General features: G+C 41.0%; 1 protein-coding gene across 3 annotated transcripts in view; it reads left to right on the forward strand.

Moving 5' to 3' along the window:
• LOC122261147 (BTB/POZ domain-containing protein twz) overlaps nt 1-17,500 on the forward strand; it is a 90,026-nt gene that overhangs the window by 15,048 nt on the left and 57,478 nt on the right. For all 3 annotated transcript variants that reach the window (XM_086538662.1, XM_086538661.1, XM_086538660.1), the window contains exon 2: nt 5,500-5,552. In XM_086538662.1, coding sequence (XP_086394788.1) covers nt 5,515-5,552 — 38 coding nt within the window. In that variant the 5' untranslated portion in view covers nt 5,500-5,514. The remainder of the gene's footprint in view (nt 1-5,499; nt 5,553-17,500) is intronic.

Genomic DNA, 17,500 nt, shown 5'->3' on the forward strand with positions numbered 1-17,500 from the left:
ATGGCTGATTCTACTTGCCCCGGGTCACGGGTCACAGGTCACCAACAGGCTGACCTCGTGATTTGACTCGCGGCTAAATCTTTGGCACCATAAATCATAATGGGATCCCGCAACGGTATGCTTCACCGCATTCGTTTTCACTATACATCGTGGTGTCGTTTAACAGTGTAACGTCATATTTTTGCACTGTATCGGTGTATATGGGATTTGATGTCCACTTTTTACATGGCCTATAAAGGCAGAGAAAACGAAAACATCATTATACTGAACCACGACATGTCTAGAATCATGTATCAGTCATGCCGTCAAACATTATACAAAGATCGTTATAATTCTCTCGATCTAACACAATATCGACCAATATTCTAATCAAACCCCTTTCTTTGCCATTAGCTGCACTTGAACCGACTGCATCTCCCTTCTTTAGATATAACCGTGACTCCTATATACGACCAGTCATTTTCCTTCTTCTTGACGCTTCTCTTTCCTTCATCCTCATGCTCCATCCCGACAGTCCGTTTTCTTTGAGTTATTCCGAAGCAATGAAGTAGTTATTACGTCTCATACCTCATCGAAAGAGCTAGCAAGGTGGTATCTCAGAATCCCAACGTCCGGAAGAGGATATAATTATTCCTATAATGTATATCTTCCACCTCGCTGGATGCTACACGACGATGGTCAGAGTTAATCGCAAGAACAAAGACTGTGATTCTACCGGGGGAGGCAGTTGCGTCGCTCACGGGCAACGAGAATGGATTAGAAACTTACCTGCGAAAGGGATTATTACCCCAGGGAGGATATTATTCACGAGAGATTATCCATGGGACGAACTCATCACAGTCGACAAGGCAAATCAAGCGTGTTTTCCCGAGGTGTGATTTCGCAAAGCTCTTGATAAAACATTGCCTGGAGTGTGTATCTATTTGTCAGGCTTGTAAGATTGTTAGGTAGGACATGTATATCCACTTCTGCGTTGGTTCTGTCGCCGTGGTTCTGCTGCCGTGGTTCTGTCGCCGTGGTTCTAGACATAAGAAATATGTAATGCGTAAATTTCTGACGACCCTTTGCTGTGAAGTTCAAATCTATTCGCTGTTTGTTTGTGTGATTACAAGTTTATACTAATGATATATATTGGTATAAAAGTTGTGCTTAGGGGGAAAACGTTGTGCTATTTTCGTGTCATTTCGCAACTGCACTAATGAGATCAACTTCAACAGTGGCTTGAAAAAAAAAAAAAAAAAAAACACTATCCCCTCAAGCCACCCAAAGAATAAAAAAGACAAGTTATCTGTCACACAGACTCGCTCCTCTTCCCCCGTTTCTCCCCTCGCCCTCACCCTCACAGAGGACCATAATTACCCGTTGTTTACCAGTGTTTTCCCCTCCTCTCCCCCCTTTGCTCTCCCAAGCCAACCTTCACAAAGTTCCTCCACCTGGTGCCTCTTTCCTCCAACTATTGTTTTGAGTGCTTACAAAGGCTCAGTCCGGGGGAGGCTTGAAGGGGGCAAGGTGGCTAGGGGAGGGAGGGAGGGAGGGGAGGGAGGAGAGGGCAGGGGAATGGGTAGGTGGCCGCCAGCGTGCTAGCGTAAGGGGGAAGGGAGAAGGAAGGGGGCAAGGTGGCTAGGGGAGGGAGGGAAGGGGGAGAGGGGGGAGAGGGCAGGGGAATGGGTAGGTGGTCGCCAGCGTTCAAGCGTAAGGGGGAAGGGAGAAGGAAGGAGGGGGGGTAAGGGAGGGAGGGAGGGAAGGGAGGGAGCGGTATTATCCCAGAAGGTTCCTCTTCTGCCCTGGCCTCATCCGTGGCTCTCATTAAAGTTGTGAACTTCACCAATTAGTCGATACTTTGGCAACCCCGACCGACCACGCCTTCCTTCTCCCCTCGCTGCCTCGTCGGTGGTACAGGAAAAACATTTTTTTTTCTCTCTCTCAATCCTTTTGTGGGGGGGGGGGCCAATGTTTATCGAAGTGCTAGGGTGGGTAGCTAGCATGTGCTGCTCTTTTTTAGGGAAGTTTCACAATATTTTTACTGCTTTAAATGTATTTCTTAAACCCAATCACCTTGTACGATTGTAAGAGGGGGAAATATCAAATTTAAAATACCCAGAGAAAGAAAACTCCAAGTTATGCCTTTGAACATTGCACATGCAGGTCATAAGAGATAAAAAACGAAATGCAAAGATTCGTAGCATTCAAAGATGTGGCATTTTATAGTATACGTTATGAAGATCATTTCCATAACAACACGTGGAATTGCCTTTCCCACAACAGAACAGTTATCGTAACTATCTTGCAAGTTTACCATGTTATCATACTGTTATGAAGTCATGTAAAATCGACCAAGAGCTCCACCAAGTCAATCTACATATTCTCGATAAACAAAGATTTGCACCATACACCTCAGTGCGCGCAATATTTCAACCTAAATCCACCAGTTATGCTTAACGACCTCTTCACACGCACTGTGGCATAGCTCCTTCCTCCTCCTATCTCCTGGATCTCTCGGGGGTTAAAATAGAGTCGATTTCCCCATAACTGTGCAAGACGATCTCGCTCAACAATGCACGAGCGGAGTTGCATCATTAGTTAAGGCGCAAGACACAGGTGACTATTACCCCGACAGTTACTTTCTTACGCCAGATGACAGGAAACTTGTGAATTCTGTTACACGTCGGGACAAATATTTACTTGTACCGATAATGTCAGATCGGGTTCTCTCGGTTGTCTCGGCGAAGGAACAAAAGGGAAGGAGAAGAAATAGCTTTGTTGGCAGCCGAGATTTATGGTCGGGGGTGGGGGTGGGGGATGGGGAGTGTGGGGTGAGGGTGGGGGGAGGGAGACGCTTGGTTTGATTTCTGCTTCTTTTTCCTTTTATCTTTGTTATTTTAGGTAAATGGAAAGGAAAGGGGATCAGGAAGAAAATGGAGAATGGAAACGCCTATAGGCAGTGTAGGGATCTCTCTGTATACTAAATTAATATATGTATGTATGTATATATATATATATATATATATATATATATATATATATATATATATATATATATATATATATATATGCACACACACACACACACACCTACACGCACGCACACAGACACACATACACACACACACACACACACACTACATATATATATATATATATATATATATATATATATATATATATATATATATATATATATATATATATATATATTATATGTAATATATATTATATGTAATATATATATATATATATATATATATATATATATATAATACAGTATGTATATGTAAATATATTATATATATATATATATATATATATATATATATATATATATATATATATATATATATATATAAATGTGTTTATGTGAGGGAATGTGTGTGTGTGTGTATTTTCTGTGTCTATGTGTGTGTGTGTGTATTTGTGTGTGTGTGTGTCTCTCACTCGCTCTCTCTCTCTCTCTCTCTCTCTCTCTCTCTCTCTCTCTCTCTCTCTCTCTCTCTCTCTCTCTCTCTCCTCTCACTCTCTCTCTCTTCTCACTCTCTCTCTCTCTCTCTCTCTCTCTCTCTCTCTCTCTCTCTCTCTCTCTCTCTCTCTCTCTCTCTCTCTCTCTCTCTCTCTCTCTCTCTCTCTCTCTCTCTCTCTCTCACTCGCTCTCTCTCTCCTCCATCTCCTTCTTCGCCTTTCTTTCCGAGAAAGATACTCGGTTATTGTGCCCTATGCTAGTAACGATACGACACAAAAAGAATAAAAAATATATCGGATTAACGCAATGCTATAGTATTGAAGTTGACTATTTCGTCTAATTATTCTGATAATGAACAATTTTTTCGATAATTGGAAATCGTCAGCAGGAAATTTCGACTTGACAGATAGGCGAGTGATCATTATTACAATGATTAGTTTTTCAGACCGCTGCAGGCGGCTATTGCAGGTGAGGGAGAGTGCAACGCTTTTCATTTTCATGATTTGCTCTCTATATTAGAATTATGTATGTACGCTCATGAGGAGTGTACATATACATACATACATACATACATAGATGTATACAGCACGCACATATACAGAAATATACATTTATCTCTATATATTTCTATTTATACACTACGCCCCCCTTCCCCCTCTTTGTAAGAAACATCGGGACAGATTATGATATGCAAGTCTCGTTATTCAATATTGCATTATTGAACAATACAGGATGCAATACGAAAGACTAACAAAAATACAGCCAAATCATGGAAAAGTAAAATGAGCGTGAAATGATTTTTTTTTTTTTTTTTTTTTCTCAAAGGCGTCATGTCACTTTCCTCTCAATCTAAGTCTCTATTGCTCGTGTGTGTAAGTGTGCACATGTGTGTGTGTGTGTGTGTACGTGCGTGTGTTTGTTTATTTGTTTGTTTGTGTTTGGCCGTATATATATTTTTTTGTTTCTGTGTTTGTTTGTTTTTCCTATTCTATTTTTTTTTTTCTTTTTTTTTTTTTACTTTTTCTCTTTATCTTCTTCCTGTTATTATTATCATTAATATTACTGCGACTATCATTTTCATTGTTATTATCATATTATTGTTATTATCATTATTGTTATTATCAAAATCGTTCTTATTTACAGCCGTTATCATCATTATTATCATCATTATTATTTTTATCATTATTAGTATCATTGTTGTTGTTTTTATCATTATCGTTGTTTTTTCATTATTATTGCTACTATCATTATCATTATTATAATTGTTATTACTATCATTATTGTTATTATTATTATTATTATTATTATTATTATCATTATTATTATTGTTATCATTATTGATATTGTTATTATCATTATTATCATTATTTTATTATTGTCATTATTATCATCATTATCAATATCATTATTGCTATCATCGTCATTATTATCATTATCATTATTACTGTTATGATTACTATAATCATCATCAGTATTATTATTATCATAATCCTCATTATTATTATTATTACAATGATTATTTTCATCATCATCATCATCATCAGTATTATTATTATCATAATCATCATTATCATTATTACAATGATTATTCTCATCATTATTATCATCATGATTATCGTTATCAGTATTACTTCTACTATTATTATTTACTCTTATTGTTATGATAATGATAATGATTGTTATTACCATAATAATACCATTATTATTGTTGGTATCCTTATTTAATTATTGAATAATCATCCTTAATAATATCATTGTTATTATTGTCATTGTCATTATCATTATTGATATCTTTATCATCATGATTATTATCATTATCAGTTTGTTATCATTATAATTATCATTACTATTATTATTACTATTACCATCATCTTCATTATAATCATCATTATCATTACCATTATCATTGTTACTATCATTACCATCACTACCATTATTATCATTATCATCACTACCATTATCATCATCATCATCATCATCACTATGATTATAATTTCTTGCAATATTTCAATTGACTCCTTCTTTAACATCTACCTTTATTGCAGGGTGTCACCGCCACCATGCAGGTGGAGAAACTAGTCTCCAAAACATCCAGCAGGTAAGAGTGACAATTTATTTTATTTTATTTATTTATTATTATTTTTTTCTTTCTTTCTGTGTTTTTTCTCAAAAGCGTCATGTCACTTTCCTCTCAATCTAAATCTCTAATTCTCTATAAAAGTTTTTTTTTTTTTTTTTTCCTTTTCTATGTCTTCTTTGTGTCTTCAAGACGGAAGGAAACAAAGTTTTATTTTCTATATTACACTTTGGAAATGTATGTATGTTTTGTGTTTATTCTTTTGGTGTGATTTGTATGCTGCGATATAATTTTAGATTACGTGTATTTCGTTGTTTGATATTGTGATATAATCTGACGTACTTCAGATTAGGGATTTCAAGGCTATTAGACGGAGAAACACAAATAATGCATACTCTCCTAATGAAAGCTTGTGGTCTAAATCTTTAAAAATTGTATATATGACATATTAAGAGTATATCTTTACAAAAAAAATAAATCCGTTTTCTGTCTTCATTGAATCATCCAATTGCCTTATCGTTATTATCATTATGTATATTATTTGCATGATGTGTAATACACTTTCGTTAAAGTCTGACGGAGTCATTGTTAAACTTATTACGCATCTGTAACTGATAAAGAATATCTACATTTCATCTCTGATAACTCTAGCATGACCAATTTCATTAATTAAGACACACACGGACTATTTTCCAAATTTAGTAAATCAGCCTTCAAACCCATATAAAACGGGTACAGTAAATACCCGATTGATATAGTTACATCATGCAAAAACGAGCCCTGAGTCGCTTAACAATGCCTCGATTATTGCATTCCCTTGGCCTTAGGTTGCAACACGGGGCACAAGAAACAAAGAGAGGAAGCCATGTTAGAGCGAATATAGCTCGTAAATTCAGCTATGTTTTGTAATTGTGATTTACGCCCGCCCCGATAGCACTAACGTAAATGTATCTCTGCTCAAACTTCCTCTGATCGTTTATTCAATTATGTGGGAATCTCTTAAGGTCCATTTAACTCGCAGCCGCAATGCAATTACGCCCTTATATGGGACTAAGAGCTGGTAGTCTCCGGAAATCATCCATCTTCCCGACGCGCTCTGGACGCCTTGTTAACACGCGCTATAAACATCCCCGTAACACAAGCACGAGGTAATTGTTAACCAGTCCCATCCTCACCCGTGGCCCTCCTCTCCTCTCCCTCCTGTCCTCCCCTCCCTCTTTATCCCCCTCCTCCCCCTCCTCCTCCTCCTCTCTCCCCTCCCCTCCCATCCCATCCCCATCACCTCCCAACCTCTCCTCTCATCCCAATGGGCTGACGAAGTAATTGCTGATGAGATATCAGAGTTATTTCGTTAATTGGACGTCGGTTTTTGAAGATCATTTGGCGGAATCAGAAGCCCCCGTCCCCGGCGCGCGCCCGCCGACCATCTGGCGTCGCGGCGTCCGAGATTGCAGGCGGTGTGTGTAGCCCGCTCGTGCCCATGATAAGAAGTCGGCTGCTCAAGTCAAGTGGCGCAGGTTAACAGTGTACCGGATGGAGGCGATGTAATAAAGATTCGAGCCAAGACAAGATTGTAAATTGATGCCACCTTAAGCCAACCGAGATTCATAAGCGGGTTGCAGGGGCAGAAGACAGTCAGTCAGTCGTTGAGCGTCGTGTGGCGTGCGTCAAGGAAGTTCGGATGACGGTAATTTAGAGTAAATAAAGTTATTTAGCCGCAGGGTTGGCGTTTGCGCACAAATGAGGGTATTCACCAACGAGGCAATTAGGGAAGGGCAAAAGAATCGCAGGTCAAGAAAGGTCATCCGCCGAAGGGGAACGTCTGTAATTTAGCTTCTTGAAAATGCTGGCGAGTCCCGGTGTCGGAATAAATCGTCGTATTACACCTAATGGCCGTGCCCCTTGACCCAGCCTCCAGTGGGGGAATCGAGTTAAATGGAACGAAAAGCCTCACCGTGGACAGTAGCCCCTTGACAACAGGAGAACCGCCCACCCTTCCCCGCCGCCCACAGCGCCTACAGACCCATACTGTTTACATATGGGCGGAGCGGCCGCCGTGCGAAGTGGCTGTGAGTGACGATCTCCTAAACGGATGATTGGCTCTTACCAGCCCGCCACGCGCCCGAGATCCATCACGGCTCCCTCGAGAACCGGTTAAGCCGCAATTATTCCGTTATTACCGGGTTATGCCTCACCTGTAGACCGGATGTCGCGAATTACGTGGGGGGCGGGACGTAGTGCGTGCCTCGCCCGCCGGCCACGCGCGCTACAACTGGTTTGGAAGGATTTTTTCTCTCGATCTGTTTCATTATTTATATATATGTATATATATATATATATATATATATATATATATATACAAACAAATATATATATATGTATATATATATATTTATATATATATATATATGTATATATGTATATATATATGTATATATATATATATATATATATATATATATATATATATATATATATATATATATATGATAGATAGACACACACACACATATATATACTTATAATTATATCTATTAACCTATCTATCAATCTGTATATGTACGCGCGTGTGTGTGTGTGTGTGTGTACAGCTATCACTTTCGTCATCACCAAGTGTAATAAGGTAGTTTGAATTCATTAAGGGAAGTTAAACAGTGTTTTATCTCCCTGGGAATAAAAACCGCGCCGGGGGGGAAAGGGGGAGGGAGGAGGAGGGAGTGGGAGGGGGCGGGGTGGGGGGTCACAACACGTTTCGGCATCTCGGTCCCTCCGGTCGTCCACTGGATTGACCGGGACAGTTCTTGGCGTGGCATTTTTATCATGATAAGTCTAAGATGAGAGGCAGCGAGTGAGCGGTATTTGCCCCCCAGTCGAGCGGATGTGGTCGATTACTGAAGTGTGGCGCGGGGGGATGGGGGGAGGGAGGAGGGGGGAGTTGGTAGGGTGTCGGGGGGGGGGGGATAGATAGGACGGGGTGTAGGGTGTTAGGAGTAGATAGGAGGGAGGGTTTCGGTGGTGGGTGGGGTGGGGGTTAGGGTATTGCAAGAGAGGTGGTGGTACGTGGGTGTTTGGGTGGGGGGTGATGGAGAGGGGAGAGGGGAGGGGGGAATAGGAGGGTATTGGAGGTACAGAGAGGAGGGGAGGGAGAGTGTGGGTTGGGTACAGGTGGGAGGGGGTTGAGGTAGGGGGTAGGGGGTAGGGGGAGGAGGTTGTGGAGTATCTCTGAGCACAAGGCAATGCTTATTTACTCTCATTCATTCTCTTGTCTTGTTGACGAGAGATAAACGTCGTTTTTGTTCTTGTTGGTGTCGTTCTTTTTAATCACGTGTTCCTGTCATTGATATGCATATATGTATATATATATGTATATGTATGTATGTATTTTTTTTTTCTTTCTTTCTTTCTTTCTTTCCATCTTTTTTTTTTCTTTTTCTTTTTTTTTCTTCTTTTTCCTTTCTTCACTTAAATCAAACTAGGTTAGATTAGCAATGTGGTTGTTTTCTCGTCGTTATTGTTCTTACTGTTGATATTGATATTATTATTGTTGGTTTTGTTGTTAATGTTATAATAATTTTCATCATCACCATTAACATTATTATTTTAATTGATATGATTTTTGCTGTTTTTTTGTTTTTTTTCCTGTATTCATTTCGATACTGAACACAGGTACAATCGAGTATATCACAAATCGGCATAAAGTGAAGTTCCACGAGCATACTTACATAACATGATAATCTTATTCCTAAACATTATTGGAATTGAATACAGAGCGTTATCCTTATTTATTTTTTATTTTATTATTTTTATTTATTCTTCTTTTTTGACATAGCGGTGGGTTAACCGGAGAAAACGGCTAAATCTTAGTTATATGACAAATACCTTGGCAGAGGAAGAGTAAAGAAAAATAAAAGACGAAAGACGAGGGAAAACAAGTTAAGGTGACATGCATACGAACACATGTGCACAAAAGGAATTTCTATAAATCTGATGAACCCTCACGAACTGACATCGTGAGGATAAACAGGCTGATAAACAAGATAATAGTTTAATCAAAGATTCACACACAGAGTATAAAGAAAAGACCGAGTTGAGCAGAGGTGGCACTGGTGGCTGGGAGACTGGCAGTGCCGTCGGCTCCCTCCCTGTTTCATAGCCAACATGGTCATGCCGGTGGCCTCATGGCCTGGAGCCAAACTCAATATACATTCCAGCCTCTATCCTCCATTTAATTATTTCCACATATTAAGTTCACACGTTAGAATGAATAGAATTACTTCCATAGAGGCTTCGTGTTTTTTTAGGTCCTCTTTTTATTTTACGAGTTGCATAAAGGTTTAGCAAGATTGCTGTTGCTATTGCTCACGTTTTAGCGAATAGGAAATGGATTTCGTGCCGGGATATGGGTAAATACATTGGTTGCGTGATTTATTAAAATCGTAAAGGCCGAAAACGTGCTCTGTGTGGTTTACTTGTTGCTTTGACCCGGCCGTGCTGTACTTGTTGCGCTTTATCGAAGGGGATGGGGGTGGGGGGGTGTTTGTTAGACAGGTCGTCGCTGATGCAACGCCACACTCGTACACCCACGTCCGCGTGCTGAACACATTCCGATTCCAATCAAACACCGTTTCATCTTTTTTTTATTTTTTACATTTTCTACCTTTTATCTTTTTTTTTTCTTATTCCAAAAGTTCCCCCATTCCTACTCCCCTTACATGCGACGGCCATGCAGTGATTTAGGATACTACAGACCACAGGGCTTGTCGACCAGAGATGGTGCAGGTAGAGGAAGAATTAGTGGTAGCTTCAGAGTAAAATCTTTCCTGTTTCATATATATATATATATATATATATATATATATATATATATATATATATATATATATATATATACACATTCACATATGTATATGTATATGTATATGTGTGTGTATGTGTGTGTGTGTGTGTGTGTGTGTGTGTGTGTGTCTGTGTGTGTGTGTGTTTACATGCGTATGTGTATTTGGCCAAAGGGCAAAATCCGGTCTTGTCTTCAAATGCCAAGCAATTCAAACAATGACAAACTATTTACAGCAAGGTATAACATAAATCGTTTAGTTTCCTTCGTTCAGACTGAGTACAATGGCTGCCTAGAATGATTCTGTTCACGTTTTCCACATCTGCGCGGCGGTGAAGCAGCGCAGGCCCCATTAAGGAAGCCTAAGCGACATCTGTGCGTGACTAAAGGATCCAAGGACGCGAATGCTCATCCGACCACACGCACACACACACACACACACACACACACACACACACACACACACACACACACACACACACACACACACACACACACACACACACACAAACACACACCGAAGTATACACTGGACAAATTCTGTACGATAATTAACCAATATATAGATTCTTTTTTTCCTAGCTTGTGCTTAAAATTGGGAGAAAAAAAAATATACAAAAAAAAAGTAAAAGAGAGAAAGAGAAAAAGAAATCAAAGCCCCTCTTTCATCCGTCTCGTTTCGATGGCTATTCCAGCGTCCATTCCTGCAGATCGTTCTTGTTAAAACGAGCGAGCGAGGTCCTTCCGTCGTGATCCAGGAATTAGGTAGCCTGACCATAGGATTTCCAGCGGCCAGAAAGCATGAAAGATAAAACCGGCAAAGAGAAGCTTCTCGGGTTCTTCGCTCGTGTAACAAATGCACATCGGAGTGCGAAGAATGGTTTCGCTCGGTGTCTCGAACAAGCGGTTCGGAACCGGTTTAAGGAATTGAATTGTACATTCTCCTGATTATTAAGATACTTATGACCTGATGGCGTTGTCAGATAGTTTTACGGTGACTGTTTGTCAACACCAAAAAAAAAACATCACATTGCAAGTGGAATTTATTTTATTCATTCTAATTGCGTGTTCCTCAATTTTCTCTCCTGGAGTTTAAATTGCCTTTTTTTTTAAACACGTGGAGTTCACTGAATAGCGAACTGCGTATGAATGGGTCCACCCCTCTTGCATGTACACAGTTGTAGAATATTGCAAACCAGTTTTTGCTAAATATTCATATTACATTCCACTTCTTTACATGTAAATTGTGAATGATGTTTATCCGAATTTTTGCATTGGTTATGGCTAAGGCGCTAACTTTTTTGTATAAATTCTATCATCATTTTTTTGTGAATCTTGATATGATGAAAAAAAAAAAAAAAAATTGAGTGATATTAACATTATGGTTCCGACAGTGATGGACATGACAGTGAATATTATAATCAATACGATTATTAGAACAAATATGATGGCAAGAATGATAAGAGGAATCATTCAAAAGGATTTTAATAATAGTAACAAAAGACAATGCCTTCAAAAGAACCCGGCGTATTATCATCAACATCCTGGATATGTCAGCGCTGTAAAATGATACTTCTTTTGATAAAGGGATGGTTGCGTAATGTTAGTCGTAACATACTAACAATACTAATGGTGATAGAAGTAATAACGATGTGGATGATATCTGTAACATAGGTAAGAAAACAGTAATGAGGTTAATGATTATACAACTAAAGATAATACTAACAACAATACAGATAGTAATAGTATTAATGGAAATATCCAAGTGGCAATAATAATAGCATGCAAAAAAAAAAAGAAAAAAAAAAAAGAACAACAGCATCTATATTGAAACCGACAATAATAACAATAGAAACAACATAGAAGCAAATGAAAAGATGACGAAAAGTGATCTATCTCCTCTCGGATTGTCTTCTCGGTGACTCGTTACAGACCCTGATATATTTGCAAACTTTCTATTCTTTCTTTCTTTATTTATCATTTATTTATTTTATTTTATTATTATTATTATTATTATTCTTTCTATCTTTTTTAATAAAGCCTATTGCATTTCTCAAAAAAAAACATACATGTGTGTATTTGTGCGCGTGTGTGTGTTTCCTCGCCCTCTGAGGGTATATGTAAGTAAGAATAACCAAATAAATCGGTATATTGCAGTTGTTATTGTGAATTTAAATCTACTTTTGCCCTCTGCTTTCATTATGCTTCCACGCACAGCATAGTTCATCGCCTCTAAACATCTACCAAACAACAACCACAACAACATCAAAATCGTGATACAACCGTACGACACAAGTGCAACAAGTGCATTATGATTGTTAGCAAGTGCAATACCTGTCACGCGGGTTTTTGTGAATCTGTCGATCCGGATTCCCTTCAAAACGGCTTATAAAAACGGCAGTATTGTTATCTTTTTTTATTATCGCCCTTTTACTCTTTTTATTTTCCTTATTCTCGGCAAGATTTCGCTCTAATTGTTTCATAAAAGGATGAAGTGCTATTGATCGCTAATCCGTTTAATGTTCTTATCAGTTATCACTATTTTGTTTCTTTGTTTCTTTTTTCCTATATATATATTTTTTTTCTTCTTTTTTTTCTTTTTTTTTGTCGAATGTTTAAGTTTGAGAGAGAGAGAGAGAGAGAGAGAGAGAGAGAGACAGAGGCAGAGACAGAGAGAGAGAGAGAGAGAGAGAGAGAGAGAGAGAGAGAGAGAGAGAGAGAGAGAGAGAGAGAGAGAGACAGAGGCAGAGAGACAGGGAGAGGGAGAGAGAGAGAGAGAGAGAGAGAGAGAGAGAGAGAGAGAGAGAGAGAGACAGACAGATATACAGAGAGAGACAGACAGATAGACAGAGAGAGACAGACAGACAGATAGACAGAGAGAGGGAGAGAGAGAAAGAGAAAAGGAAAGAGAGAGAGAAAGAGAAAAGGAAAGAGAGAGAGAGAGAAAAAAGGAAAGAGAGAGAGAGAGAGAGAATCCAGCATTAAGACCAGCGCTGGAATGAACCGTAACAGCAAGCAGGGGTCGAGGTTGTGGGAGTCCAGGGTCGAGCCGGGCCACATGGGTGACTATCAGGCCAATGAACCCATCTCTCCCTTTCTCTCTCTCTCTCTCTCTCTCTCTCTCTCTCTCTCTCTCTCTCTCTCTCTGTTTCTCTCTCTCTCTTTCTGTCTTTCTCTCTCTCTCTTTCTGTCTTTCTCTCTCTCCCCCCCCCCTCTCACTCTCTCTCTCTCTCTCTCTCTCTCTCTCTCTCTCTCTTTCTCTCTTTCTCTCATTCTCTCATTCTCTCATTCTCTCTCTCTGTCTCTCTCTCTCTCTCTCTCTCTCTCTCTCTCTCTCTCTCTCTCTCTCTCTCTCTCTCTCTCTCTCTCTCTCTCTCTCTCTCTCTCTCTCCCTCCCTTGCTTTCTCTCCCCATTTATCTATATCTATCCTATATCTTACCTACATATCCATCTCTTATTTGATATGACATAATCAGCGTATGTATTTATGTATCTACATACATATTCATAAACTTGCACAATGACACTATGTTGCATATACATGTATGTATATATGTAGGATCGCAAAGGCTTCTTTATCTCACTGCATGTCTCTGTCTTCCTCTTAATGTCTTCTTGAAATGGAACACTAAGGCTGGAAAAGGATTCATGAGGGGGAAGGATATGGGAACTAGGGGGGGATGGGGGTGAAAGGATGGGGAGGATATGGGAGTTGAGGGTCGGAGGGGGTGGGGAAGGATAGGGAGCCATGGGGGAGGGAAGGGGTTAAGCAGGGGAGGGGCAGGCTGGTACAGGGGGTGAGCTGGATACGGGGTCATGGGGAAGGAAGGAAGGAGGTAAGGTAGGCATGTAAAGTAGGCAGGCAGAGGGGGTGGGAAGGAAGGATATGGGGTCACAGGGAAGGAAGGGGATAAGCACGCAAGGTAGGTAAGCAGGGAGGGAGAAGAGAGGCATCATCAGGCAGGAGGGAGGAGGGGAAGAGGCGACGGTCGGGAGGTCGTCGGGTCAAGCGGAGAAACCACTTGGCCGCAAGGGGGCCCGTGGCGTCCTCTCCCAAGCCGCTCTCGGTGCTGACTTTGTTCCCCTGAGAAACGACTCCCTTTTTCGCCTCCTTTTCTCCATCTCTTTATTTTGCGCGGGCGGCCTTTTCCAGCGTTTGTAGACTGTGCAAGAAACGTATATGCGCATACATTCTTCTCTTCATAGAATGTGGGAAAAGTTTGATCTCGCATTATAAACATTCCAGGAGCCGGAGCTGGGCATGGCTGATGGCGGGCTGGCTCAGTGCGGTACCCTTTGTTGGAAAGGGTTTTATGCTGACCCACAAAGAAGAGCACACTCCCAGCTCTCGAATTTCTATCTCGATTGTTTTATTTCCGTCATTTTTCTTTTTTTTTTCTTTTTCCTTTTTCGTCTTTCGTAAAGAACTTTTTATGAAACAGGCGGGAAGTTGCGCCTTATGCTGCAGAGAGCGAGAGAGGTAATATAAGAAGGGAGAAAAATAAAAAGTCACAGCAATACACTCAACCAGAACGCGCCAGTGATAAAGAAAATGCACCTTTATCCAAGCAACGAGGTCCCACTTAAGAAAATTTGAAATAACGAGTGCCATTGGAAATTACACGCAGGTAAACGAACATAATTCCTAGCTAGGGCGGTTCTCCAAGTTCCTTTGAGGCGACCTTTGATAGACACACACTCTCTGGAGTCGACCGAACGAGCCTTCATATTTAACGTGGAATTATATGCTTCAGATATTGAGTGTTTCTGATCCGTTTCATCCAGTGCTTCTCACCTCTTCTGCAATATTGTCTTGCAACTGATCCTACGTATATCCTGATCCTAGACGAATCCATTACACTTTCCTTTTGAACACACAGATCCAAGTAACTTCGCCCCCCACCCCCCACCCCCCATCCTCCTATAGTATTTCATTCTCGGTGCCAAGTACCTCACTCGCCCTAAAGGTACATCTAACCTGTTCTTTACTTTTTGTTCTGCTGATATTCACCCGCCTTTCCACTTGCGTGTGAACAGGGTGATTCATCAGTGAGAACACGTGATAAGTCGAAATGCATATTTTTAACGCTTAGTGGACTCACTCTGAAGGTCTTGGATGATTATTTGTGGTTAGAATAACGATATGTTTGGTGTGATTTGTATAATCTTGTAAGTTATCGGGGTATTCCTAATTCCTAGGGAATAAGAAAGAAAGAAAAAGATTGTACCATTCCATTCATATAAATCGAAAACGACGGATTAACTCAACAAAATCGTGGATATCTTGAAGTTTACATAGATAAGTAGATATGAATAGATGAATAGATATATGAATAGACAGAGAGAGAGTGAGAGAGAGAGAGAAAGAGACGTAAATGGTTAGATAGCTTTCTCTCTCTGTCTCTCTCTCTCTCTCTCTCTCTCTCTCTCTCTCTCTCTCTCTCTCTCTCTCTCTCTCTCTCTCTCTCTCTCTCTCTCTCATTCTCTCTCCCTATCTCTCTCTCAAAAAAGGTCGAGACTGGTTCCTTTACCGGTAGCTGGGACACAAATTATCGCAGACGACCATACATTAGAGCAATCAAAGTAAAAAGTGAAAGAAAAAGGTTAATGTGTGTTGTCCGCGGCGCCCATTGCACTGCCCGGCCATCCCATACACTTGGCAGATTACGGGCAAAGTAGCTGTAAGAAACAAAGGAAGTGTGAAAGACAGAGGTGGCTAGGGGGAAGGGAAGGAGAGAGGTTGGGAGTGAGAGAGAAAGAGAGAGGAAAGGAAAGAGAGAGAGGGAGAGAGATTAAGAGAAGAGAGAAACAGAGAGAGATAGAGAAAGAGAGCAAGAGCAAGTGAGCAAGGAAAGGAGAAAGAAAAGGAAAACGAGATAATACAAGAGAAGTAAACAAACAAACAAACCAACAAACTAAAGAAAAGTGGGAGGCGCGCAAACAACCTCCCCCCCACCCCACCCCACACCCCCGCTACACCCCCCTCACCCCCCGCTCCAGAGGCCAAAATGTCAAACTGTTCCACCAGGGACATGGCCGTTGGTCGACTGATCAGCTGTTTTAACGCCGCCGCCGCCTTGTCATGCCGCTCGGTTTAGCTGCGGGAGATGCTAGTGATCACGCCGCCGTAATGATATACGCGCCGCGGTTCCCTCCCGCAGGCGGCGTGATGTTGTTAAGATGCGGCGGCCGAAGCTGCGCGGATGTGGCCGAGGGTGAGCGAGGGGGTGGGTTTTCGGTAGGGGGTGGGGGAGGAGGGGGGGTTGTAGGGGGGAGAGGGGGCGGGTGAATGTTTTTTTTTTTTTGGGGGGGTGAGTGTGTTTGGGGGGGGGGGGGGGGGGGGGTTGTGTTTGTGTGTGTGGGGGGTGGGGTGGGGGTGATTGTGTTTGTGTGTGTGGGGGGTGGGGTGGGGGTGATTGTGTTTGTGGTGGGAGTGGGGGGAGATGGGTGGGTTTGTTTGTAGGGGGGAGAGGGGACGGCTGAATGTGTCTGTGTTTGTGTGGGGGGGGGGGGGGATTGTGTTTGTGGGGGGGGGGGTATGGGTGAGTAGTGTTTGTGGCGAGGGGGGGGGGGATTCGTGAGTGTGTTTGTGTGAGGGAATGGGTGAGTGTGTTTGTGTGTGGGGGGATGGGGGTGGGGGGGTGATTGTGTTTGTGTGAGGTTATGGGTGAGTTGTGTTTGTGGTGGGGGGGGGGGGAGGAGGGATTCGTGAGTGTGTTTGTGTGAGGGAATGGGTGAGTGTGTTTGTGTGTGTGTGTGGGGGGGGGTGTTTGTAGGAGAAAATAAATGAGTAAGCAGGTGAGTGGGAGAGTGCGTGAAAGAGCAAACGCATATAAGTGAATGAGTGAATGAGATAGATAGATGACTGACACTGTGTATGTGAAAAGGTAGGTGGTTTATTAAGTGAATAAGTGTATTAATAATTCTGCACGTACTTGTTATGTATGTATGCATTTATGATAATAATGATAAAAAATTCCATGCATTTTTCACCAAATTAGATCATATTACATGGTAAGCGTTGTTCAGATTTCAAAATTATTATTTTTTAATGTATGAAAACTGTATAGACAAATGAAAGATCTGAGACAGAAGATGAGGAGGGGGGGTGAAGAAAATTAAAGGAAAGTAGAG

The sequence above is a fragment of the Penaeus japonicus genome, unplaced genomic scaffold, assembly GCF_977035675.1.
Source record: "Penaeus japonicus unplaced genomic scaffold, GWHDUDI00000001_assembly GWHDUDI00000007, whole genome shotgun sequence".
In the NCBI taxonomy this organism is placed as follows: domain Eukaryota; kingdom Metazoa; phylum Arthropoda; class Malacostraca; order Decapoda; family Penaeidae; genus Penaeus; species Penaeus japonicus.